The sequence below is a fragment of the Mesoplodon densirostris genome, chromosome 12 (assembly GCF_025265405.1).
Source record: "Mesoplodon densirostris isolate mMesDen1 chromosome 12, mMesDen1 primary haplotype, whole genome shotgun sequence".
Taxonomy (NCBI): Eukaryota; Metazoa; Chordata; class Mammalia; order Artiodactyla; family Ziphiidae; genus Mesoplodon; species Mesoplodon densirostris.
In genome coordinates this window covers 35,313,250-35,340,906 of record NC_082672.1, presented here as the reverse complement: position 1 = coordinate 35,340,906, position 27,657 = coordinate 35,313,250, and the positions used below count along the sequence as shown (strand labels likewise).

At 36.8% G+C, this 27,657-nt stretch overlaps 1 protein-coding gene across 1 annotated transcript in view; it reads right to left on the bottom strand.

Annotated features, from left to right (window-relative positions):
* Nucleotides 1-268: 268 nt before the first annotated feature.
* Nucleotides 269-27,657, bottom strand: part of THEMIS (thymocyte selection associated) — a 166,135-nt gene continuing 138,746 nt past the window's right edge. The window contains exons 5-6 of the mRNA XM_060114530.1: nt 11,767-11,920; nt 269-378 (exon numbers count right to left, since the gene is read on the bottom strand). Of these exons, the coding sequence (XP_059970513.1) occupies nt 269-378; nt 11,767-11,920 (264 nt within the window). The remainder of the gene's footprint in view (nt 379-11,766; nt 11,921-27,657) is intronic.

Below are 27,657 nucleotides of genomic sequence, written 5' to 3'. Positions count from 1 at the left end.
TCATATGCCTAACTCCTAAAGCTGAAAGATATATTTCTTCAAATTTCTAATAGATTCCTTTATAAACTAATATGAGACATGGTTAATATTATGCCACAGCAATCAATATGCAGTAGGTGCTAAATGAAGGCTATAATAATGATAAGAATAATTTTCTAGTGTCTACACTGTGCCAGCCTCATTATAGAATTTCATGCGAGGCAGGCATTTTTATCTTTATTTTACAGATAAGGAAACAAAATCCCCAAGAAATTCAACATTCTTTGAATTAGAGTTTGGTCTTGGGTCTGTCTGGTGGCAAAGCCTGCACATTTCCTCTATACCCCACCATCTCGCCGAATGTTTCCCGAGGGGATAATGTTCCTGTCCAGCCACAGACTGAGGAGAGAAAGAAGTGGAAAGAAAAGAAAAGAAAAAGGTTGCACTGCCTGGAGAATTTTTTTTCCCTTTCAATATGGTATATTGTTTTGCTTTTATAATTAACATTCAGCTGATGAGATCTCCCATTGGTGAAGGCTGACGAGTCAGATTTTCCAAGAAAAGCAAGCACTGCAGGAAATAAATTAATCTCTCGGGAAGAAGAGGGGCAAAGCTGTCAATACTCACACAACTGCCTAATAGGAAATGATATTTCAGAATTGTTCAAAGAATTAAATGACTGTGGTTCTCCTTCCAGCATATTCTTAAACATTTAAGCCTTCCAAAAGGAGGGAAATAGGTTGCTATAAAGTGAAGAGCAATCTTATAACATTTTACTTTAGGCTGTCAGTATTTCTAAACTGAAAACAGTATTCCCTGGAAATGTAAGGGAAATTCTACTGGTGTCATTATTTTGTTTACATTATGAAAAATCTGCATTGATGTTAAGTAGAAGAACAAAAGATATACCAGATTTTAGGATTACCAGTTTGAAATTATCTAATATCTTAAACAATGATTTATTTAGTCCTTAGAAGTAAAAGTAATTATTGCGCTTAGAACTACACATTATCTAGAATAACAGTGAATTATTGAAGTCCACATTTTTTAAAATTGAGAAACAAGGATATATTTTATTATTTCTAAAGTACCAAACTCTTGATAACACATATTCAGTCATTCAGTCAAGGTCTTTAAAATAGAACCTTGTCTAATTCTCAAAATAGTTTTAATAGAGAAGTGCCTTATGCTTTGTTTCCCATCATAAAGGAAAATCTGAGGTTTAAACATTAAGATTGAGAGTGCCCTTGTCCCTGTGGTTAGCCACAGCCACCCCATGCCTCTGCAGGAGATCCTCCAACACTAGCAGAAAGAGCAATGGATCTGACTCAGCTGAGAATCACCAGAAAAAATAGAAGCATTTAGCAGGAGAAGCTATTAAACACTGCCCTAGACAAGGCGCTAGTTAAACCAGCGTAAAAAAGAAGCCTGGGAGAGACCTTCAAGATGGCAGAGGAGTAAGACGTGGAGATCACCTTCCTGCCCACAAACACATCAGAAATATATCTACATGTGGAACAACTCCTACAGAACATGCACTGAACGCTGGCAGAAGACCTCAGACTTCCCCCAAAAATATATTTTTTTCTTTTTCTCTTTTTGTGAGTGTGTATGTGTATGATTCTTTGTGTGATTTTGTCATTATAGCTTTGCTTTTACCATTTGTCCTAGGGTTCTGTCTGTCCTTTTTTTTTTTTCAGTATAGTCTTTACGGCTTGTTATAATTGGTGGATTTGTTTTTTGGTTTTGTGGCTCTCTTCTTTCTTTCCTTTTTTTTTTTTTTTTTTCTTTTTGCGGTATGCGGGCCTCTCACTGTTGTGGCCTCTCCCATTGCGGAGCACAGGCTCCGGATGCGCAGGCCCAGCGGCCATGGCTCACGGGCCCAGCCGCTCCGCGGCATATGGGATCCTCCCAGACCGGGGCACGAACCCGTATCCCCTGCATCGGCAGGCGGACTCTCAACCACTGCGCCACCAGGGAGGCCCTCTTTCCTTTTTTTAAAATTATATTTTAATTCTTTTATTTTTAATAATTTTTTTATTTTTATAACTTTCTTTTATTTATTTTCTTTCTTTCTTTTTTTCCTCACTTTTCTTCTGAGCTGTGTGGCTGACAGGGTCTTGGTGCTCTGGCCAGGTGTCAGGCCTGTGCCTCTGAGGTGGGAGAGATGAGTTCAGGACATTGGTCCACCAGAGACCTCCCAGCTCCACGTAATACCAAACAGCAAAAGCTCTCCCACAGATCTCCAGCTCAGCACTAAGACCTAGCTCCACGCAACGACCAGCAAGCTACACTGCTGGACACCCTATGCCAAACAACTAGCAAGACAGGAGCACAACCCCGCCCATTAGCAGAGAGGCTGCCTAAAATCATAAAAAGGTCACAGACATCCCAAAACACACCACCGGATGTGGTCCTGCTCACCAGAAAGACAAGATCCAGCCTCATTCACCAGAACACAGGCACTAGTCGCCTCCACCAGGAAGCCTACACAACCCACTGAAACAACTTTAGCCGCTGGGGGCAGACACCAAAAACAATGGGAACTACGAACCTGCAGCCTGCAAAAAGGAGACCCCAAACACAGTAAGTTAAACAAAATGAGAAGACAGAGGAACACACAGCAGATGAAGGAACAAGGGAAAAACCCACCAGACCAAACAAAAGAAGAGGAAATAGGCAGTCTACCTGAAAAAGAATTCAGAGTAATGATAGTAAAGATGATGCAAAATCTTGGAAACAGAATGGAGAAAATACAAGAAATGTTTAACAAGGACCTACAAGAACTAAAGAGCAAACAAACAATGATGAACAACACAACAAGTGAACGTAAAAATTCTCTAGAAGGAATCAATAGCAGAATAACTGAGGCAGAAGAACGGATAAGTGGCCTGGAAGGTAAAATAGTGGAGATAACTACCGCAAAGCAGAATAAAGAAAAAAGAATGGAAAGAATTGAAGATAGTCTCATAGACCTCTGAGACAACATTAAATGCACCAACATAAGAATTGTATGGGTCCCAGAAGAAGAAGAGAAAAAGAAAGGGACTGAGAAAATATTTGAAGAGATTATTTCCTATATTCCTTCCCTAATATAGGAAAGGAAATTGTCAAGTCCAGAAAGGGCAGAGAGTCCCATACAAGATAAATCCAAGGAGAAACATGCCAAGACACATATTAATCAAACTATCAAAAATTAAATACAAAGAAAAAAATATTAAAAGCAGCAAGGGAAAAACAACAAATAACATACAAGGGAATCCCCATAAGGTTAACAGGTAATCTTTCAGCAGAAACTCTGCAAGCCAGAAGGGAGTGGAAGGACATATTTAAAGTGATGAAAGGGAAAAACCTACAACCAAGATTACCCAGCAAGCATGTCATTCAGGTTCCACAGAGAAATTAAAACCTCTACAGACAAGCAAAAGCTAAGAGAATTCAGCACCACCAAACCAGCTTTACAACAAATGCTAAAGGAACTTCTCTGGGCAGGAAACACAACAGAAGGAAATGACCTACAATAACAAACCCAAAACAATTAAGAAAATGGTAATAGGATCATACATATCAATAATTACCTTAAATGTAAATGGATTAAATGCTCCAACCAAAAGACATAGACTGGCTGAATGGATACAAAAACAAGAGCTGAATATATGCTGTCTACAAGAGACCCACTTCAGACCTAGGGACACATACAGACTGAAAGTGAGGGGATGGAAAAAGATATTCCATGCAAATGGAAATCAAAAGAAAGCTGGAGTAGCAATTCTCATATCAGACAAAATAGAGTATAAAATAAAGACTATTACAAGGGACAAAGAAGGGCACTGCATAATGATCAAGGGATCAAACCAAGAAGAAGATATAACAATTGTAAATATTTACGCACCCAACATAGGAGCACCTCAACATATAAGGCAAATGCTAACAGCCATAAAAGGGGAAATCGATGGTAACAGAATCATAGTAGGGGACTTTAACACCCAATTTCACCAATGGACAAATCATCCAAAATGAAAATAAGGAAACACAAGCTTTAAATGATACATTAAACAAGATGGACTTAACTGATATTTATAGGACATTCCATCCAAAAACAACAGAATACACTTTCTTCTCAAGTGCTCATGGAACATTCTTCAGGATAGATCATATCTTGGGTCACAAATCAAGCCTTGGTAAATTTAAGAATATTGAAATCGTATCAAGTATCTTTTCCGACCACAACACTATGAGACTAGATATCAATAAGAGGGAAAAAAATCTGTACAAAAATACAAACACATGGAGGCTAAACAATATACTACTAAATAACCAAGAGATCACTGAAGAAATCAAAGAGGAAATCAAAAAATACCTAGACACAAATGACAACGAAAACACGATGACCCAAAACTATGGGAGGCAGCAAAAGCAGTTCTAAGAGGGAAGTTTATAGCAATAAAATTGCACCTCAAGAAACAAGAAATTTCACAAATAAACACCCTAACCTTACACTTAAAGCAATTAGAGGAAGAAGAAGAACAACAACAAAAAAACCCCAAAGTGAGCAGAAGGAAAGAAATCATAAGTATCAGATCAGAAATAGATGAAAAATAATGAAGGAAACAATAGCAAAAATCAATAAAACTAAAAGCTGGTTCTTTGAGAAGATAAAGAAAACTGATACACCATTAGTCAGACTCATCAAGAAAAAAAGGGAGAAGACTCAAATCAATAGAATTAGAAATGAAAAAGGAAAAGTGACAACTGATACTGCAGAAATACAAAGGATCATGAGAGATTACTACAAGCAACCATATGCCAATAAAATGGACAACCTGGAAGAAATGGACAAATTCTTAGAAAAGCACAACCTTCTGAGACTGAACCAGGAGGAAATAGAAAATATAAACAGACAAATAACAAGCACTGAAATTGACACTATGATTAAAAATCTTCCAACAAACAAAAGCCCAGGACCAGATGGCTTCACAGGCGAATTCTGTCAAACATTTAGAGAAGAACTAACACAGATCCTTCTCAAACTCTTCCAAAATATAGCAGAGGGAGGAACACTCCCAAACTCATTCTACGAGGCCACCATCACCCTGATACCAAAACCAGACAAAGATGTCACAAAAAAAAGAAAACTACAGGCCAATATCACTGATGAACATAAATGCAAAAATCCTCAAAAAAATACTAGCAAACAGAATCCAACAGCACATTAAAAGGATCATACAATATGATCAAGTGGGGTTTATTCCAGGATGCAAGGATTCTTCAATATACGCAAACCAATCAATGTGATACACCATATTAACATACTGAAGAATAAAATCCACATGATCATTTCACTAGAGGCAGAAAAAACTTTCAACAAAATTCAATAGTCATTTATGATAAAAACCCTCCAGAAAGTAGGCATATAGGGAACTTACCTCAACATAATAAAGGCCATAGATGACAAACCCACAGCCAGCATCATTCTCAATGGTGAAAAACTGAAACCATTTCCTCTAAGATCAGGAACAAGACAAGGTTGCCCACTCTCACCCCTGTTATTCAACATAGTTTTGGAAGTTTTAGCCACAGCAATTAGAGAAGAAAAAGAAATAAAAGGAATCCAAATCAGAAAAGAAGAAGTAAAGCTGTCACTGTTTGCAGATGACATGATACTATTCATAGAGAATCCTAAAGATACTACCAGAAAACTACTAGAGCTAATCAATGAATTTGGTAAAGTAGCAGGATACATAATTAATGCATAGAAATCTCTTGCATTCCTATACACTAATGATGAAAATTCTGAAAGAGAAATAAAGGAAACACTCTCATTTACCATTGCAACAAAAAGAATAAAATACCTTTTGTCTACCTAAGGAGACAAAAGACCTGTATGTAGAAAACTGTAAGACAATGATGAAAGAAATTAAAGATGATACAAACAGATGGAGAGATATACCATATTCTTGGATTGGAAGAATCAACATTGTGAAAATGACTATACTACCCAAAGCAATCTACAGTTTTAATGCAATCCCTATCAAACTACCAATGGCATTTTTCACAGAATTAGAACAAGAAATTTCACAATTTGTATGGAAACACAAAGACCCCGAATAGCTAAAGGAATCTTGAGAAGGAAAAATGGAGCTGGAGGAATCAGGCTCCCTGACTTCAGACTATACTACAAAGCTACAGTAATCAAGACAGTATGGTACTGGCACAAAAAGAGAATTATAGATCAATGGAACAGGATAGAAAGCCCAGAGATAAACCCATGCACATATGGTCATCTTACCTTTGATAAAGAAAGCAAGAATATACAATGGAGAAAAGACAGCCTCTTCAATAAGTGGGGCTGGGAAAACTGGACAGCTACATGTAAAAGTATGAAATTAGAACACTCCCTAACACCATACACAAAAATAAACTCAAAATGGATTAAAGACCTAAATGTAAGACTAGACACTGTAGAACTCTTAGAGGAAAACATAGGCAGAACACTCTTTGACATAAATCACAGCAAGATCCTTTGTGACCCACCTCCTAGAGGAAGGGAAATGAAAACAAAAATAAACAAATGCGACCTAATGAAACTTAAAAGCTTTTGCACAGCAAAGGCAAACATAAATGAGACGAAAAGACAAGCCTCAGAATGGGAGAAAATATTTTCAAATGAAGCAACTGACAAAGGATTAATCTCCAAAATATACACACAGCTCATGCATCTCAATATCAGAAAAATAAACAACCCAATCCAAAAATGGGCAGAAGACCTGAATAGACACTTCTCCAAAGAAGGTATACAGATTGCCAACAAACACATGAAAGGATGCTCAACATCACTAATCATCAGAGAAATGCAAATCAAAACTACAATGAGGTATCACCTCACACGAGTCAGAATGGTCATCATCAAAAAATCTACAAACAATAAACACTGGAGAGGGTGTGAAGAAAAGGGAACCCTCTTGCACTGTTGGTGGGAACGTTAATTGATACAGCCCCTATGGAGAACAGTATGGAGGTTCCCAATAAACTAAAAATAGAACTACCATATGACCCAGCAATCCCACTACTGGGCATATACCCTGAGGAAACATAATTCAAAAGGAGTCATGTACCACAATGTTCATTGCAACTCTATTTACAATAGCCAGGACATGGAAGCAACCTAAGTGTCCATCGACAGATGAATGGATAAAGAAGATGTAGCACATATATATAATGGAATATTACTCAGGCATAAAAAGAAATGAAATTGAGTTATTTGTAGTGAGGTGGATGGACCTAGAGTCTGTCATACAGAATGAAGTAAGTCAGAAGGAGAAAAACAAATACCATATGCTAACACATATATATGGAATCTAAAAGAAAAAAGAAAAAAGGTTTCTGAAGCACCTACGGGCAGGACAGGAATAAAGATGCAAATGTACAGAATGGACTTGAGGACACGGGGAGGGGAAAGGGGAAGCTGGGACGAAGTGAGAGAGTGGCATGGACATATATACACTACCAAATGTAAAATAGCTAGCTAGTGGGGAGCAGCCGCATAGCACAGGGAGATCAGCTCGGTGCTTTGTGACCACCTAGAGGAATGGGATAGGGAAGGTGGGAGGGAGATGGAAGAGGGTGGAGATATGGGGATATATGTATATGTATAGCTGATTCACTTTGTTATAAAGCAGAAACTAACACACCATTGTAAAGCAATTATACTGCAATAAAGATGTTAAAAAATAAAAATAAGATTGAATTAAAGCTCAGTATGAAGTCTTCTTTACCTTCCTATAAATGCATTCTTTCTTTCTAGCTTCCATCTTGACCTCGGTGAAGAGCTTTTCCATGGAGCTTGTTTCCTGTTACCTGTTTAATTTACCATAATAAGAATGTCCCTAAATGTGGTGAATCATTTCTATGTGGGTCTTACTTAGAGGTGAACAAGAGTGCCATGACTCTATGATATCAGAATAGGCCATGTAATCACATGCTTTCAGAATTGACAGGGCACAAAAATTTCCTGGGGTACCTCATATTTTGATGAGGGAAATATAACTCAGAAAAATAAAATGGCCTGTGAAAGACTGCACATCTGGGATGTACAGAGCTGGGACTAGACCTTATGGTACCTGCATTTTGTTTTCTGGCCCAGGGGTCTTCTCACTACTTGACAAGTCTAATTAATGGAGGATGAGTCTAAAGATGTAAGAATAATTAGAATATAGTGGAAGCTTCAAAAGCAAGGAAATTCCATTAGAGAATGTTGATCAGGAGAGTATAAAATTTACTCAGTAGAGAACATTTATGTAGAGTAAAACCAAATAGGTATATTTTAAAAGATTATCCTTTCTGGCAAAGATAGAAGTTTCTAGATAGACACATAAAGAGGAAAAAAGAAAACGGCCTTCTATTTAGCCAGTCAGATCACCAGAAGCAATCTCTGCAATTAATGTGTGACCTACATAATAACCAGATCCTCCTCACAACTAAATGATAATCCTCTGATACCAGATGACTTTGCCCTGGGCTAAAGGAAGTCACCTTGCCCACAGTCATGCCCCCTTCTCAAAGGCAACTGCTTCCAATGATCGACTGAAGCAGGGGCTATAAAAACCTGGTCCCCTCGCCCTAATACAAGACAACTCTGAAGAGCCACACCAGCTCCAGAGCTCCCTGTGTGACCAGCTGAAGTCTTTCTTGTGACTCTATTATGATTTCACTTCTCCCTCTGTTCAGACCTGCTTTCGTTCCTCTGCCTTATGTGTTGTTCCTGAGAGTACTTCTCAATAAACTTTCCACTTGCAAGTTCATCCTGGGAACTGGACATAAAACAAACAGCTTAAAACAAACATTTGCACTTAACACATGTCATCTATCAACAATAGCACTGTCACTGATTAAACAGGGAAGCTCTGTGCTCTTCCTGAGCTACTGCAGCTGAGTTAAGGAGGGGAAGGGGTCCATTAGGGAGGCTCAGGGCTTCCATGTCTCTGCACAATTATATTGTTTCTTAGACTCAGAGGACTCAGTGACTCATCTCCAAAAGATTTCTAATCACTTCCCATATCCACAGAATCCATAGAGACCATGAAATTCCCAAGAGGATACAGTTCTCAAAGGAAAAAAGTACAGAAAGAAACTCAGAGACTGTAAGAGCCACATCAGGTGGTCACAGCCAGCACTTTGCAAAATATACTGTCAGGAGGCAAATTTTTCCTTGGCCATTAACTCATAAATATGCAGAAGTTAATTAGAATAGCTATGATTCAACTGGAGTTTGTTATGTACTATACTAATTTTAACCTATTTTACCTAATGTAGTTGTCAAAATAGCCTATGGTGTAGCGCTATTACTAACCCAAGTTTACAAATAAAGAGATAGAGACATGGTACACAGCTGGCGAGTAGGGGAGCCAAGGTTTAAACCCAGCAGTCTTAAGTTCAGACTCCAAAAGTTAACCACTTAATCATCCTACTTTTAAAGAACTGTTCTTTTAGTAATTTATGGACAAAACAACGTGCAGACTTAATAACAATGTTCCCCAAATAAGACATGGGCCTTGTTGAGCAACCAGAGTGAATCAAGTACCCAGAGAGGAAGGTGACCCATGAGATCTGGTGAAGCATTTTCACCAGCTTCTTAACTGAAGAGGAGCTGGGACTGACAGCACCAATCCTGAGGTAGAGTTTCCTGTGCTCCTGGCTTCAACAGAGCAAACTCTCATTATATAACATGTGTTCAGCCATTTACAGCGAATCTTCTAGTTTTCTACAGTGAATTTCAAAATAAAGACTTCCCTTTAGTATAATTATTAGATACATATCTGAAATGGTTCCACTTCATCTAACTGAAAGAATAAGGTCTGGGTGTCCAGAAGGAGCAAAACTGGAGATGCAGCTCCCCTGCCTTAATACGTTTTTTTTTTTGTTTTGTTTTGCTTTGTTTTCTCTGTGATACGCCACAGAGCCTCTAACACTGCCATTCTCATCCAAAGAGAATTTAGGAAATGACTGACTTATGTCTCAAATTTAAAAAGAGGAGAAAGCTCAGAAAGAGTATGATTTGCTTATCCTGAACTCCAAGGTGGTTAATGAATATTCAGAGATGAGCTGTCCATTCCAGGTACAGTAAATGTTAAGTACAGATCAAAAGAGGGTTTTTTTAATGAAGAAAATATATAATATTTCACAAGACAAAAATGAATTTTGAAGAATTATATTTCTGCTTTACTTTTGTATTTTTATGTATGGAATTGTCATTCAATTATAACTCATAATGAAGATAGACTCTATAATTTATTGTAATTTCAAATGGGAAAGCAAGTGAAAATATTGCCCAGATCCACATACTAAGTAATTTTTAAATAAATGCATGTCGAAATTAATGTAAGAAAGGAGATTTCATTTTACTCTCTTGAGTAAAGTTAGTAAGTCTTACTACTAAGTGATGGTTAGGAGAACCATCACTTTAATTTCAGTTCCTCTTTTTTTCTTAAACCATCACTAATAGGCAATAAGTTCAAAGCAGTTTCTGCCCTGGTCTGTAACATACTCTGCACTATTCATTCAGAGCACAAACCTGGGGCTGTCACGTAGCATCCCAGGAAGATGCACACACAGGGAAAGATCAGATAATAAGTTTTCCTATGATTGAAACAAAAACTTTGATCTCAGCAATTGTGTTATCTGGTACCTTTTAGGATCCATAATCTTAAGGAAAAAATAGTTTCCAATGAATTAATAATAGCCTGAGACTCAATACAGTGCAGTAATTTTCACTGCAGTAGTTGTTTCTTTTATAGTCACACTTGGTTAGTATTTGAAATTTGGAGGAATTGCAATATGCATGGTTTTCAAAGCCCTTTACAGAATTTCATTTTTATCATTCAGAAAGAGTCAATGAAAAGGTAATAAGAAAAGCTCTATGGGATATTTTTATAGGAGTGTCAGAAGCCAGTAAGTTAACTACATGAAAGAACCCAGATTGTACAGAGTTTCAGCAGAAACACTTCAGAGACTTTATATGCAGTATTTTGACTTTTACATGCCCTGGGAGGAAAAAAGAGTGCTGGCTACAAAATCAAATAAGGAGGGGAAAAGAACAAATCATATGCTTAAGAATAATTACAGTTTCAACTTTTCTACAAATGAAATGTGAAGTTTTAAAGATAAAGTGTAATGAAATTGAGCTTCTTTGGTGTGTTTAAAATATTGCCAAGAAAGAAAATTCTCATTTCCCGTGCTAACTCATCCAAGATTTCCACAATATGGAAGTTAGTCTGGGTAGCTTAATTGAATGATATCAACTTCTCCACAAGTCCATTGGCTCTTGTTTTGCTTTTAGTAGAGATGAAAAATATCAGATCGCTATCTCTATAAACTAAACTATTATAATTCAAGTCTGCATTAGGTCACTCATCTGACACTTTTAAAATTAAACGCATCTCAATTATTTTGACCTCTTCTCAAGCCATTAAACCTTCTTGTTAATTTTAGCAAACATTTACAAATATTATTGTCATGATAATAAAAGCAATATTAAAATAGAACACTTCCTTGGCCATGAAAACCATAAATGACAAGAAAAATCTAATAACAGCAAACAATGAACAGACCTAACATCAATATGAGTGCTTGATACTATGCTTCACTTAAAACTAAATTTCAGTGAGATTCGCAGGTCAGGTCCATCACTTTGACTAAGTCATATATTCCAAATAAAATGGCAGTAAGAAGCTGTACATTGTGCACTTGTCATAAAGGCAGTTAAAACCAATATCATGTGGCTTAACAGACCTGTGGTTGCATTGGTGCCTGCTACTGCAGTTTCCCCAGTCTTTCTCTTCTCTTTCTCCAGATCAGCCAAATCATTTTGACAACCAGCTGGTACTTTGGAATCCAGGCCAGGTTGATTTGAGTGCAGTTTCTTGGATCTGTCTACACGGAGACTCTGAAATGACATAGGCCGGGGTGACTGATTTCACAAGTAAATTATCAGTCCAAACTAAATGTTTCCCAGAGGTAGGACAAGGATAAACATTTATCATATGGCAAGTTATTTCTGTATATCTGAAACAGAACATTCTATATGTCAAAGTGAGTTATGGATTATATCTTCATCAACCTAATTTGGTCATCTAGGTGTTGAATTTTTTAGGCAATCTAAGTGACTAAAATAAGAAGTCATCTCAGACACAATATCATCTTCAAAGACCATTTGTGTATATTACTTTCTTCTTGTGGAGCTTATAAAATATTTTTATTTAGAACTTTTTCACTCAGTTTTTATTCTTATAGTTTAGTAATCCAGCATTTCATTACACATTACATAATTATTTATTATATAATGAACAGGATTCATTTTGTATTACCTGTACCTTTTATATTATAAAACTAATCATAATATTTACTTTAAAATAACCCACATTTTTATCAGCGTTATCCAAATTTGAAAAAGCTCCTCTAGTCAATTTTAGAATGATAATTCATCCTAACAATGAATTAATACAGCAAAATATCAATGGACTCTAAAACACATCTCACATATAAGAAATGTCATAGTGTTTGATGTAGTACTGACGTATTGTATTCTTCAAAAGAATCATCAGATAGGAGCAAACACTAAAGACCTAAAAAGGAAATTGAACTTTCAGCACATTGCTTCATAGCGAAATTCAGAATAGAAGTTTTTCAGTTTGAATCTGATTATAAAATATTCAGATTCATAGAGTCAGAAGTAGCCAGTCAATTTTGGCCATCCACACTAGCCATTTTGGTTCACTAAAGGATAGCATAATGAACAACTTTCCTTAAGTTTCTCTTACAGACTGTGTACAGCATTAAATTCATTAAATATTCATTAAAAGCTTGAATCAAATGCTTTTAAAGCTTGGAAAGAGCCAATAAGGAAATTAGGGGCCAGAAGGATTAAACAATTTACCCAAATTAACAGAATGAACAGTGCCACGCCTCAGGGATATGTCTCCCAACCCTTAGTCCAGTGCTCTTCCCATCACTCTGTGATCCATTTGTTCATTTATTCATTCAGTGTGGTGGACCAGTTGCACCAATGGCCCCAATTCTTCACTTCTCTCTGTATCCATGTCCTTTCTGTGTAATCTTGCAGTGCCCTCCTACTGTGACTTTTGACTTGTCCATGTGACTTTTTCTGGACCAATGGAATATTGACACATGTGACACAGAGAGTTGAAAGATGCTTGCACAATTGGTTTTGCTCATTCTTGTCCTTCCCCTGTGCCATGAGAACATGCCTAGACTAGTCTTCTGGAGGTTGAGCAGGACAGAAAACAGAATCACATTACCCTAGTCATCCAAGCTAAGACAACCAACAGCCAGAAGAGACTCAGATATTTGGGCAAACCCAACCCAGATCAGCTAAAACTAATTCAGGTCAGCTGAACCCCAGAGCCTCATGAAAAATGTGTTTTTTGCTGGGTGCCACTAAGTTTTTCTGGTGAGTATGCAGCATTGACTGGCAATAGATAACTGGCATATCCAACAACCATTTATATATAGTATCCCAGATACTAGGAGTATTGTGAGAATATAAACATAAATATAACTTAGTCTCTAAATTATTCAACTACAATTTCTTAAACTGTTTAAGCAGAGAATTAAGAGTGTGGTAAGTCATTTTTGTAGATAATTCTCAAATTCCTTCTTAAATGACAAAAGATGGAATCCTGACGGTACTACCAAGGACAACTCAAAAGATCAGAGTTTGAATGTTGATATTAACTAGAACTAACCCACTACACTTGTTTACATTTGACTCATCCACAGCCCACAAAAAGCTAAGTCCATCACTTGATATGAATTTTAAAATTTATTGTCAAGCATGCACTACCACATAGCTTTGAAAAAAAATACTTTTCCTGATTTTGAACTAGGTACTTTGGAAAAAATACTATTATTTCAAGTTATTAGATGAGTATTAAATCATAGTTTCTCAGTACTGAGAAGTAAACTAGATTAAAGAAGGAATGTAGCTTCCTGCTTTTTCATACCAAATTCAATTCATCATATTAAAACAGTGAGGAACTGAAAATGTTAGAAAAAGTTCATGCAAATTATGTAATTTATAGTATATGCCAGACTTCAGAGAAGAAATGCAGAATTTAAATAAAATTGTTAAACCTGAAAGCTTAACATGAAAGGTTGAGGAGAGAAAATGAACTCTTGGTCAGAATGGATCAAGTATTGCAAAGGCCTGGTGCTTCTTGGTGCAAACCTCTGGCAGGTTGGACATTTTATTTATTTATTTATTCTCTCCAGCCCCCCTTTTTTTTTCTTTTTAACATGTTTATTGGAGTATAATTGCTTTACAATGGTGTGTTAGTTTATGCTTTATAACAAAGTGAATCAGCTATACATATACATATATCCCCATATCCCCTCCCTCTTGTGTCTCCCTCCCACTCTCCCTATCCCACCCCTCTAGGTGGAAACAAAGGACCGAACTGATCTCCCTGTGCTATGTGGCTGCTTCCCACTAGCTATCTATTTTACATTTGGTAGTGTATATATATCCATGCCACTCTCTCACTTCATCCCAGCTTACCTTTCCCCCTCCCCGTGTCCTCAACTCCATTCTCTATGTCTGCATCTTTATTCCTGTCCTGCCCCAAGGTTCTTCAGAACCATTTTTGTTTTTAGATTCCATACATATGTGTTAGCATATGGTATTTGTTTTTCTCTTTCTGACTTACTTCACTCTGTATGACAGACTCTAGGTCCATCCACCTCACTACAAATAACTCAATTTCGTTTCTTTTTATGGCTGAGTAATATTCCATTATATATATGTGCCACATCTTCTTTATCCATTCGTCTGTCAATGGACACTTAGGTTGCTTCCATGACGTTGGACATTTTATAATATTAGCACTTAATGCTAATATTAGCCTATTAGCATTTCAACAATTAAAAATCCCACTTTGCTAGAGGTAGTCCCCACATTTTGGTCTCCTCTAGTGAAGTTCTGTCAGGCTTTCCAGGCTCTTCTTTGCTTTAGTTATTTCAGCCAAGCTCCTGTTCCCAGGCCCTAGTGAGGCAGTCATCTCTTAAACTACTAACCCTGACATGTTCTCTAATCCTTGTTTCCTTAGCCCTTCCCTCCAGGTCCCTGAGTCTTCAAACCATCTCCAGGTATTGATTTTCTGCTACAATAAAATTCCCATAATGCTCCATTTTTTACTGCCAATTGCTCTCCACTGAGCACCACTTCCCCACCCCACCCCACCTCCCACTCTGCCCCCGTCTCTCTCTCCCTCTCTTCTCTCCTATCTTTCAGATCCTTCCACTGTGCCTTTGGAAATTTCACCACATACTAAACTTTCTTTCAGAACATTTCCTCTACCTTCCAACCTTGACTAAAATTCCGCTCTCCATTGAGGACAGCACTTCTGTTGCAAATGAAGATGGCTCCTTATTCCTCAACACCCTAGATACCCTCAGGTTGATGATACTCTGGCACCTAGTGCTGTCCATTGCATCCTTAACTCCTTTCAAAAAATCCCTGCTGCTTTGACATTCTTGCCATCTAGCTATGCACTATCTCCTTTATTGTTGGTATCATTTACCTACTAATCTCTAGTCACAATTCATCCTTCATAAAAAGACTGGAGTATTGTTTTCTCTTCTAGCCCCATGATCCTGAATGATGTTCACAAACATTCCATTCAACACCTTGACTGGATCTCCTTATTACAAATGAACTTTTCATTTATCTACCTTAGCCTTTCACTCCCAGAGTCATGTCTGAAACCTGACATAACCTGAACATTTTCCACTTTCAAAATCACTAAATGTCCTCCTCTCTCACCTAATCTCCTGTCATCAAGTAGAGTGTCTCTCTCTACTACAGCGAATGCTCTCACTTCCTAGAGTGCTTTTGCCACCAAGACTATACTTGGATCTCATTGGGACCTCAGATCTACTAGCTTTCTAGAATCTTTTCCTATTTTTCTCTACATAGCATCCATCCTAATTCTAAAACTTAAGTCTGGTCTGTAATCTGTCACACTTTACCTTTTTCCCATCAGCAGTATTTGCTGTGTCTAGTCACCTCCCTATGCTTGGCTTCTGATCAATCATTCTTAGTCTTTTTTGCTGGTTCAACCTCCTTTACCTAAACATTGACTGTAAAAGTTTCTCAAGGTTTTGTTACTGACCCAGCTTTCTTTTTACCATCCCTAGGTAATTCCAACAATCATATGGCTTAATTTACCATCTACTGTGTATGTTTATGATTCCAGGGGTGGGTGGGGAGAGATTTATGAAATGGGATGAGGCAGGGGTTTGAATGCCATGACAAGCACTCTGGACTCCAATTCTAATATCCTTTAGCTCTACAATCCCACCCCTCTCCCCTCCTGTCTTGTGGCTCAGCTATTTCATTTGCCTAGAACATTGTTCACTAACTCTTCTTCCTTAATTTTACTAAGTCTGGGGCTCCTACAAGTTTCTCCTCAGCAATTTTCACAAATGCAATTAAATAATACCTGGTTTAATGTTTAGTGTCTGTCTTCTGATTAAAATAGAAATCCACTGAAAATAAAGACTATGTCTTTCCTATTCACTATTCTTAGTCCTTATTTCAGCATTTAAATATAGTAAATATTAAATAGCTATATATTAAATGAATGAAGAAATGCATGAATAATATACAGACTTAATTTTTATGACTTTTAAAGAAAAAGAGGCTAGTTTATCAATGACCAATACATAGTCACATGTTCACATGTTAGGAGTGATAGCCACTCACTCCTAACAGTAAAGCTTATTATATAGTTGAAAGGCACACACATTTTTAACTTCTTTTATCCATTAAAAAAACACATCGCAAATCCCATGCTTTTAAATGAACTCATTGCTGCAATCATTGCAAACACTATGGTTATGTAACATCCCATACATATGTCTGATTCAAGTTAGATTGGTCACTATCTATGGAAATTATAAATCAAATAATGGTGATGCCAGGTAAAGTGAGAACTTAAGAACTGAGTGTGTATGCACATATTCCCGAGGCATGAGATTGTGGCCTGACAACAATAGAAGAAATAAAACCCTCTGTCAGGCACTGCTGCAGTGATGTCAAGCTTTCAACCTGAAGATCAAGTCCATAGAAAAATGAGAAAAATAAGATGTGTGCAAAGAATAGAGAAGAACACAGATAAATTTGAACTGGCAGGCCCCGGACCTTTGTGACCACTCTATAGTACTTGAAAAATAGATCCTGTTCATTTTGTGTAATTTCCATTTAACTTGTCATTAGAAATGAGTCATTAACATCCTGTCTGCTAATATAAAATGACTATTAAATTATTTTTCATGTTATTCTTGGCTTGGAGTTTGAGTATGGCTTTTAGTGTTCCTGCTGAAAGCAATGATCCAATTACAAGGTACTGGATATTTTCCTCATGTACAAAGAAAGGAACAAATAAACACTGCCCCAAAAAAGTCAACCCAGATGTCTATGAAAAAAATTGAAAGACTTTTTCAAAACTATCTTTCAACTCATACCTCAGGCCATGTTGTTGGGTAAAAATTACCCATTTCCAAACAATTTATTGAGATTCCCAGTTCATGATTACATTCACTTTGTGTCTTTTCTCCCCAAAGGCAAATAAGGTTTGCTTTTCAAACTTAGAAAGCCATATAGGAACTGTCTTCGCCCAGGGACTAAACATCATCCACATTTAAAACAACATGAAGTATCCCAGATAATGTACTTTACTTTTTACTTTGCAAAAAATCAATCACTCTCCTAACAGACTAAAAAAATTGACCTCCTTCTCTGCTTATGTACACAACTGCTCCTTTCCACTGCCTGTCCTTTTTCATTTCAGAGTAGTGAACTCAAGGGATAGCTGAGAAGAAATTTCAAATGATATTTAGGAAAAAATTTCTCATGAACTTTCTTCCTCAGAATTAAATTCTACTTAAGACAAAAACAATAGTAACAATAATTCAGAGCCTATACATTAAAATAAAGGATCAAAATCCAATCACAAGAACTACAGGTTTGCTGTGCACATTCAAATCATCATTCCGGGAGAACATGTAATCCTCTATATAGTCTTTCTAATGTGTGTGTGTGTGTGTGTGTGTGTGTGTGTGTGCACGCATGTGTGTGTTTGCATGTGTTTTCTGTTTTGTTTGTTATATGGTTGAATCACCATAAATAATTTAGAAAGTTATCAAGTGGTTTAAAAAAAGTAATAAATTCTCATTGTGCACTATACAGATTCAATTAAATGGAGACAAATGTTTGGGTTTTTTCCTGAGGAAAATATTTAAACAAGCAAGACTATAAACTGAAAAATAATCTAAAATTGATCAATCCATATAAATAGTCCTCTCTTTCAGGCAATAATCTGAGGCTTCACACAATTATCCATGTATACAAATTAACTGCCTTTTCTGCAAAGAAAACATTCTTCATACCAATTGAAAGAGACTGCTTTTGAGCTTCCTCCGCCCAATTCCAAAGAGAAGCCACATTTGACACCGTTCCTGTCCCTTCCAACCTTAGGTTGTTTGCGGGCAGGGGGTGGGAGGGCATGGGGGTTGCCCAGGCCTGTAGTAGGCAGGCCTCATTTCTTCAGCCCATCAGAAGCCCATCTCCACCTTTCCCATTCCCAGAGCTTCAGGCTGTGGCCTTCCTGGGTGAGACCCTTTGCTGGCATCACTTACCCTCCTCAGACAGGGCTCTTCCCCCCTCAACCATGCACACCTTCTTCTTCCGTTGGGATCACACTGGCCGGGCTCTGAGCTGGTGACTGACTGGGGGCCTCAGCAACAGTCCCAGGTGCATGCATGTGGCTTGACACTTAGATGCTCTTGCACCTAATTGTGATTAACAGGTGGGACCAAGCACCCTTTTCCCAGCCTGCTCCATGTATCATCAGAAACTCAGACATTTAAAAGAGTTGGGGTTAATATTTGCAAATGAAGCAACTGACAAAGGATTAATCTCCAAAATTTACAAGCAGCTCATGCAGCTCAATAACAAAAAAACAAACAACCCAATCCAAAAATGGGCAGAAGACCTAAATAGACATTTCTCCAAAGAAGATACACAGACTGCCAACAAACACATGAAAGAATGCTCAACATCATTAATCATTAGAGAAATGCAAATCAAAACTACAATGAGATATCATCTCACACCTGTCAGAATGGCCATCATCAAAAAATCTATCAAAAATAAATGCTGGAGAGGGTGTGGAGCAAAGGGAACACTCTTGCACTGCTGGTGGAAATGTGAATTGGTACAGCCACTATGGAGAACAGTATGGAGGTTCCTTAAAAAACTAAAAATAGAATTACCATATGACCCAGCAATCCCACTACTGGGCATATACCCTGAGAAAACCATAATTCAAAAAGAGTCATGTACCAAAATGTTCATTGCAGCTCTATTTACAATAGCCAGGAAATGGAAACAACCTAAGTGTCCATCATCGGATGAATGGATAAAGAAGATGTGGCACATATATACAATGGAATATTACTCAGCCATAAAAAGAAACGAAATTGAGCTATTTGTAATGAGGTGGATGGACCTAGAGTCTGTCATACAGAGTGAAGTAAGTCAGAAAGAGAAAGACAAATACCGTATGCTGACACATATATATGGAATTTAAGAAAAAAAAATGTCATGAAGAACCTATGGGTAAGACAGGAATAAAGACACAGACCTACTAGAGAATGGACATGAGGATATGGGGAGGGGGAAGGGTAAGCTGGGACAAAGTGAGAGAGTGGCATGGACATATATACACTACCAAACGTAAAACCGATAGCTAGTGGGAAGCCGCCGCATAGCACAGGGAGATCAGCTTGGTGCTTTGTGACCACCTAGAGGGGTGGGATAGGGAGGGTGGGAGGGAGATGCAAGAGGGAAGAGATATGGGAACATATGTATATGTATAACTGATTCACTTTGTTATAAAGCAGAAACTAACACACCACTGTAAAGCAATTATACTCCAATGAAGATGTAAAAAAAAAAAAAAAAGAGTTGGGGTTTTCTGTTTGCCTTGCCCTTTCCTTTGGGTCAGAGAAGAGACAATTGGTCCATGGAAATGAAAGATGCCTGTATCTGCTTCCCTAGTTGCCCTGATAAGAGATGAGAACCTTCCATGTCTGCCCTTCAAGGACCTCCTCTTCCTGCTGGACTTGCTGGGACCAGATCCAAAGAAGACTATCCCTTTTGGAACTGTGATTAGAGATCTTATCACCCATCATACATCATACATCACAGATTATACGATGTTTTCTGGGAAAGAAGCCCTTCATTTACTATCAAGCCTACTTTAAACCTTTAAGCCTACTTTCAAAGACCTGTTTCCCGAACATATTATGTACTAAAGGAAGATATTATAACTACTCACATATTTCAGTTGCATCATTCTCTCTTTGCTGAAAACTGGCAACTAGACAATTTGACATCTAGAAGTCCCATCATCCTTATGTGATGTTGATTTGGCCACTGCCTTGGGAAAAATCAAATACTAGCTTACAAATGCAAGAAGAACTCAATATAATCACACACCTTGATTGAAAGAAATTTAAGAATTTTCCTCCAGACTCTCAGGGCAGAGAACATCTTTTTTTTTTTTTTTTTTTTTTTTTTGTGGTACGTGGGCCTCTCACTGCTGTGGCCTCTCCCGTTGTGGAGCACAGGCTCCGGACTCGCAGGCTCAGCAGCCATGTCTCACGGGCCCAGCCGCTCTGCGGCATGTGGGATCCTCCCGGACCGGGGCACGAACCCGTGTCCCCTGCATCGGCAGGTGGACTCCCAACCACTGCACCACCAGGGGAGCCCCAGAGAACTTCTTTACACTGTTCTGTCAAGCTCAATTCAGTCTACTTCTTGCCACTCTAATATCCTATGAATCTAGCCAAAGATGAAATGGACGCGAGGTAAATGCTTAACCAACAAATCTTTATTTTAAAATAAGGTCAGAAGAGACAGCTAACCTATACATTTGTTATTCTTAAGGAAATAAATGAGGAGTCTGGCTGCCCTCAAAGATGTTTGCCTCATTAGATAATGGACAAGTGTGCAAAAACGTTTGCTATTTTAGAGCTGCTGTGACAAGTGCATCCCCTACAAAATACCAAGGTTGCCTTACTTACAGCGTTGCGATTATGAACACTGGAATAGCTCTTTGTGTATAAATAAATTTTCTTCTTTTTATTTTGCCTTCCTGAAAATTTTAAAAGTATTAATTCACATGGTTATTATTTATAACTTTCATGGCTCCTATCTTAATTGGAAAATCCTAACTCTTAGACTCTGTAAGGGTAATTTGTGGCCAAAGGGCAGGAAAATTAATCTTAATTTGAATTGGAGAACAGAAATTCCAGCAACATCAATTATGTGACACATTTTTTTGTTTAGATTAGTTTTTGGTGAAATTAGTTTTGAATCAGTAGACATATGAATAGCATTTGAAAAATGTCCAGCAGAGCAATGCTTGCTGCAGATGGCAGATGGGAACTGCAGTGTACCATATAATAGTTCTGTATCTATAAAAAGAATTCTAAATTCATTTCTTAAAAATTACATTTGAAATCTTTTTAACCTTCTGGGTGTTAGAACACAGACTTTCACATGAGTCTTTGAAAGGCATCCATCCTGGCAACCTGATTTAAAGCATTGCTATACTATTATTTGAGCTAGCAACAATTTTGTTGAGTACAATTTACTATTTCTTCAGCTATTTGCATTATATGAAATGTTAAATGGCATTCTTGCCATCAAAGTGTTGCTAAAATGTAAAAATCCCCTGCTATTGTGAACAAGAGACCAACAAAGGATGTAGTCCTCGAAGGCTGCTTCCCACCCCCTCACCTCAAGCCTGGCAACATTCCTTTGAAACCCTTTCCCATGAAGGCTGCCTTTCTGACCTCTTTCTACTCACACACCCTATTCCCCAACCCCTTTATAAAGCATTGTCTGGCACCACCATCCAACAACTTCTCTAAATTTCTACACAATCCTGGCATGACCCTTCCATCATCTCCAGGATCCTCTCCCACTTTGCTCACAATGCCCTCTTTGGCTCCTGTCCCGCTCTTTGCCATCCCTCTACCAGCATGACATCAGAGGACTTTCATGCTCACACCTCTGTGGAACTTTATTTTCTACTCTTTTTTAACCTCATGTAAGTACAGTCAGAACTTGGACTTCATTGTTCCTCAGAATTTCTCCATCATCAAGATCTTGAGTTCTAGCACTCTCCTCTGTGCTCACACTTGCTTAGCCCTGTTCTTTCCTCTCAGTCTTCAAGTCACTTCTATCAGCCTCCTCCTTGCCTCACTTGTTTTCCTACCCAAGGGGTCCTTAGAACCCACATGTTAACAGTTTTCTCACTGTGGTTGTGAGATTCTCATTTTCCATTCCACTCTCTTTGCCAATCCCTAATAGTCACTTTCTGTTCTCTCACTCACAAAGTGGTAGCTCATTGCTGGTTTAAAAAAAAAGAAGTCTTATAATTTTCCTATTTGTCTCTGACATAAGTTCATGTTGCCTGGTGACATCGGGTCCTCAGTGTGGCTCAGTAATCTGAGGATCTCTGCTTCAGTTCCTTGTGAGGCATCCATAGACGATGTTCCAAAATCTTTTCCTCCTTTATCAAGCTCACAGTTGCAACCTGGCATTCCTCAATCATAGGACGTTATGTAATCACTTAATTTATTGATATCCTGGCCATCTGAAATCAATTTCCACAGCTTTCTTGTCTCTTCTTAGAAAGTCACTTAATCTCTTCTTCTTTCTGACTTACAAAGCATCCTGCCCTCTTTATAAAGTAAGTGCCTCTTCCTCTGACTGTGACCCTTTCTCTCTCACTTTGCCCTTGACTCAATTACTCTGCCCACTTCTACTGTATTCTCTGACTCTGTCCATTTCTTCATTCGTTTTCTGCCAAACTTTAGTGAGAGTGATCTATTCTTACTGCTCCTTTTCCTTCCCTCCCACTCACATATTAACTGGTATTTACTGCATGGAATCTGGTTTCTGTTCCTACCACTTGATTAAAAATATTTTCACCAATAACTTTCTAATCATCAGTCATAAATCCCATGGCCTTTATTCAGACCTCGTGGTTCCCAAGCTTTCGGCTGCACATAACTGTTAACCAGCTCACATTTCTTTAAATACGTTTTCCCCTTGGTCTCCAGAAACACTGTACTCTCTTGGATCCTCGTTCACTCATCTCTTTCTCCATCTTTTCTCTTTCCTACCAGCCTCTAAATCAGTGATCTCTAAACCATTCTGATCGCATGTTCATAACAAAAAAAAATTTAAGTATAAAACATAAATTTGATGCACGTGCCAATACATTAAAGTACATATAGTTATGTGCATTTATTCTACTAATTAATCATATGCATTATAAAACTCAAAGTAGAAACTTTAAAAATAATAAAGTTGAAAATATTTTAAGCAAATTTTTATTTCATTTATTAATAATACTGAGAAAAATGATTGAATAGTTTTCATTATTTTCTAAATCTTGGTTTAACACTTTGTGTTATAGCAATTCAATTGTTTCCTTCACAATCCAGTTGATTTATAAACTGAGTTTAAATGGTTAAACTGAGTATAAACCACAGAAAATGATGCTTCACAAAAATACATTGATCCGAATGGGAAAAGTACATTGTTAATCGCTCTCACTAAATCATGAGGCATATTTTTCAACAATGTCTACTAATTTTGCAAAGATAATGTTGAAGTTAGCTAGTAACACCCTATCTTCCCTAATGTACAACTGTTTTTTAAAAACTAAACAGATTTGAGTTGATAGTTAATTAATTGATATTTTAACTATTGTGTTCAAAACCCACTGAAATTCTTTGGAAGAATTTGTAAATGGTTAAAAATTTTGTTTCTAAGTTTTTAAAGTTTGTACGATGAGAGGTTTTATATGTTGCACATTGTTTTCAGGAATGAAAGCACATAGCATTCAGAAATATTTCAAAACAATACATTTTTAAAATCTTTATTATAGATGATTCTTTTATGACAGTTATTTTTTGTCCTTTTAATTGAAGGGTCAGCTCAATTGTGAAAGTGTGTGTGTATTCCTCTAGGTTACAGATTACCGACAGGCACTTGGAGTCATGGATTAGGTAGGCAAATTTAAACACTTGACTTTTTGTAAAATAAATCTTAATACTAATAATCTTCAATTTTGGAAAAATAATTTGTCATAATTTATAAATAAATCTTTATATGGCACAAGGGAATGCCATAATCATTCCCCACCTCACAGAGTTTAATGAGGATACTACTATAATTTTTACTTTTGTTTCTATAAATTAACCATATTCAAAGCATCCTGCAGGACTTTGTAAACTTCTGGCTACAATTTCTTTGCTATAGTAACTTGTGTATAATGACACTGGGAATGCATTTCATTTGTGGATTCATCACTCTAACCTTCCTGTAGGATCACTTTTAAAACTTCTAGACAAGGCAGCTCCTCTATCAACTAGTTGGACTTAGTTCACCCATAAATCAATGCTTTCACTGAAGAAATTATTAAGGCATAGAATCATGGCTTCTCCAATGCATCAAAAAATACTTTATGGGTTTCATTACTGAAGCACAATCTAGCAAATATAATAAACATGCATGTCAGGAAAAAACTGAACTCTCTTGCAACTTTATGGAAAATCTCCCTCACTGAGTCATTTGTTTGTACAAATAATAATAATAGCTAACATTTATTTTGTGCTTACTAAGTGTCAGGCACTATTCTATGCCTGTTACATGTATTAGCATATTGAAATCTTCAGCATTTTTTGTCTATACATCTTCTAAGAGTATTTTCATAAAATGAAATGGTTTTAAGTTGTCACCATATTGCTTCTTTGTATTACATTAGTCATTTTTAGGAAGAACTAGTTTACACAATAATATGTAATTCTTTTCTTTACTACTATTGGAAAAACTCAAAAGAGTTAATATTAATTTTAGTGAACTTTAAATATAATGAAGTACTGGATTAAGAATAACATAATTATAAACAGCACTGACTATTGTCTTCATATTCTTACTGTTTAGTTTTAAAATATATTGTTAATCACGAAGGTTTCATTTTCTCAGTTGCTAATGTCACATAACACAGTACAAAATATGGTGAAGTTCGTTGTAGCTTAGAGTGGTTGTAAATCCTTCTTTCTATCTTTTTGATAATTTCAACTTTTTGGCTGACATCTTGATGGGGATGATTAATTCATCTTTTTTTTTCCTTTTAATGTGGCTGATGGAGAAATATTAGAAGTGTGAAAATTGTCAGTTCTATTTTTTGTTTTGCTTATATTATAAGTACAATATTTTAATAAATGTATTTACTAAGGTATATAATACTCTCAGGAAAATGTACACATAATCACAGCTCAATGACTTGATACAGATTGGATGCACCTATGTAACCACTACCACCTATGTAAGATCTGAAAATAGAATGTTAATAGCACCTCAGCAGCTCCCTCATGCCCCAACCCACTCACATTTCCAATTCTTCTTCTCCAAAGCTAAACACTACCTTGACTTCTAATATCATAGATTAGTTTTCTTTCTTGCTTGGAAACTTTATATACTGTGAATAACAGAGTATGTTCTCTTTTGTGGCTGGATTCTTTCTTTTTATCTATAACTTCATAGAGTATTCTGTTGTATGAATATACCAATATTTATTTATGTACTCTACTACTGAAGAACATTTGAGCTGTTTCCAGTTTTTAGCTATTACAAATAATACTGCTACAAATATTCCAATGAATGTCTTTTTGTGCACATATATACACGTTTCTTCTGGGTGCACATATACATACATTTCTGTAGGCACATAATTGTTAGGTCATAGAGGGTGTGTATGCCCAGCTTTAGATCTTGCAAAATGATTTCCCACATTATATTCTTATAAGGAGTATATGAGTTTCAGTTTCTCCATATTCTTGCTAAGATTTGGTACCGTCAATGTTTTTATTTAACCACTCTGTGATTCTGTAGGGTTACCTTACAGTGGTTTTAATTTGCATTTCCCAGATGACTAACGAGATTAAACCGTTCTTCAGTGTTATATTGGTCATTGTGAAGTACCTATTTTGTGAAGTAAACATTCAAGTGTTTTGCCCATTTTCTCTATTGTGCTGTCTGTATTTTTGTCATCGATTGGTAAAAGTTTTTTATATACTCTGAATACAAGTCTTTACTATCCCTTATTTATTTTATAAATAGACTTCCTCACTCTTTAGCTTATCTTTTCACTCTTTTAATAGTGTCCTTAGTAGTACAATCTTTAATCTACAGTATTTTTTCTGTAATTTAAAAAAATTGTCCATTTTGTGAGATTTGGTTTTGTTTAAACTGGAAAATACAGTTTTCAAATACCTTGACCAGGTTTATCAAATCTGCAGTGTAGTGCAATTTCCTGAAATCAAGGGTGCCACTGTGTACCTAGGCAAGGTCCCATCTTAGGGATACCCACTCTCTGGAAACAGAAACAAGATCCAGTGCCCAGAACTGCTTTATAATTTGAGTTAACAATGATCATCAAGAGCTGCTAACTTTATAAAAACAAAACAAACCCCCCCCAAACAAAAGACAACCAGATGTTATGTATTTCTTGCTAGAAATACGTAGCACTTTTTATAGAGTAGTCTTTCCAAAAAATCAAATCTGTATCTTTCAAGCTTCAAGATTCAACTATCAATGCACAAGAAAACACATCAGAACATCTTGAAAGGAAGCCCACTCACAGGCAAAGCAATCTTAGGATGTATGACATCTAGAACATATTTCATCTAGAATATATCACATGTGGTAGACCAGGAAAAAAAAAACAAACTGATACACAGAAATCCTAAGTGAAGTGTAAGAAATCTAAAAATAGAAGGTTTTGGAAAACAACAAAGGGCCCTAAAATATCACAGTTAATTCCAGTTTCTAAACAAGTTGCTCTATGTAACTGGCAAAAGAAAAAGCATTTCCACTCCTGCTTCCCAGCAACCACAGGGAAACAATCGGCAAACTTCATGCTGTGGAAAACTATAGAACTAACCCAGTTTCTCCAACAAGTTGAGAAAAAAAAAGGAAGAAATCTATAGATTAAAAGAGACTTGAAAACATGTCATTCAATTGCAATGTATACACCTTATTTAGATCCTGATTCAAACTGTAAGAAAACATTTATGAGACAACCAGGCAAATTTGAATTCTAACTTGATATTTTATAACATTAAGGAGTTATTGTTAATGTTTTCAGGTATGACAACGATATTGTTTGTTCTAAGAATCCCTACATTTTAGAGATATCCACTGAAGTATTTGCTGATGAAATTAAGTAAAATTATGTCTGCTTTTTTTTTCCCCTCTCCAAAATATCAGTGGGGCTGAAGAGTGAGGGATATAGGTGAAAAAAATTTTGTCTTGAGTTGGTAGTTGATGAAGCTGGGTGAGGGATATTGGGAAGTTTATTATACTCTTCTTTCTATGTTTGCATGTGCTTGCAATTCTCCAGAATAAAAAGTTAAAAAATAGTTTGGCCTAACTTGAGATCAGGACAATAATAAACTCATGTACAATGTGAGGACACATGAAAAATATAGTGAATTTCAGAAAATAGGCTATAGTTT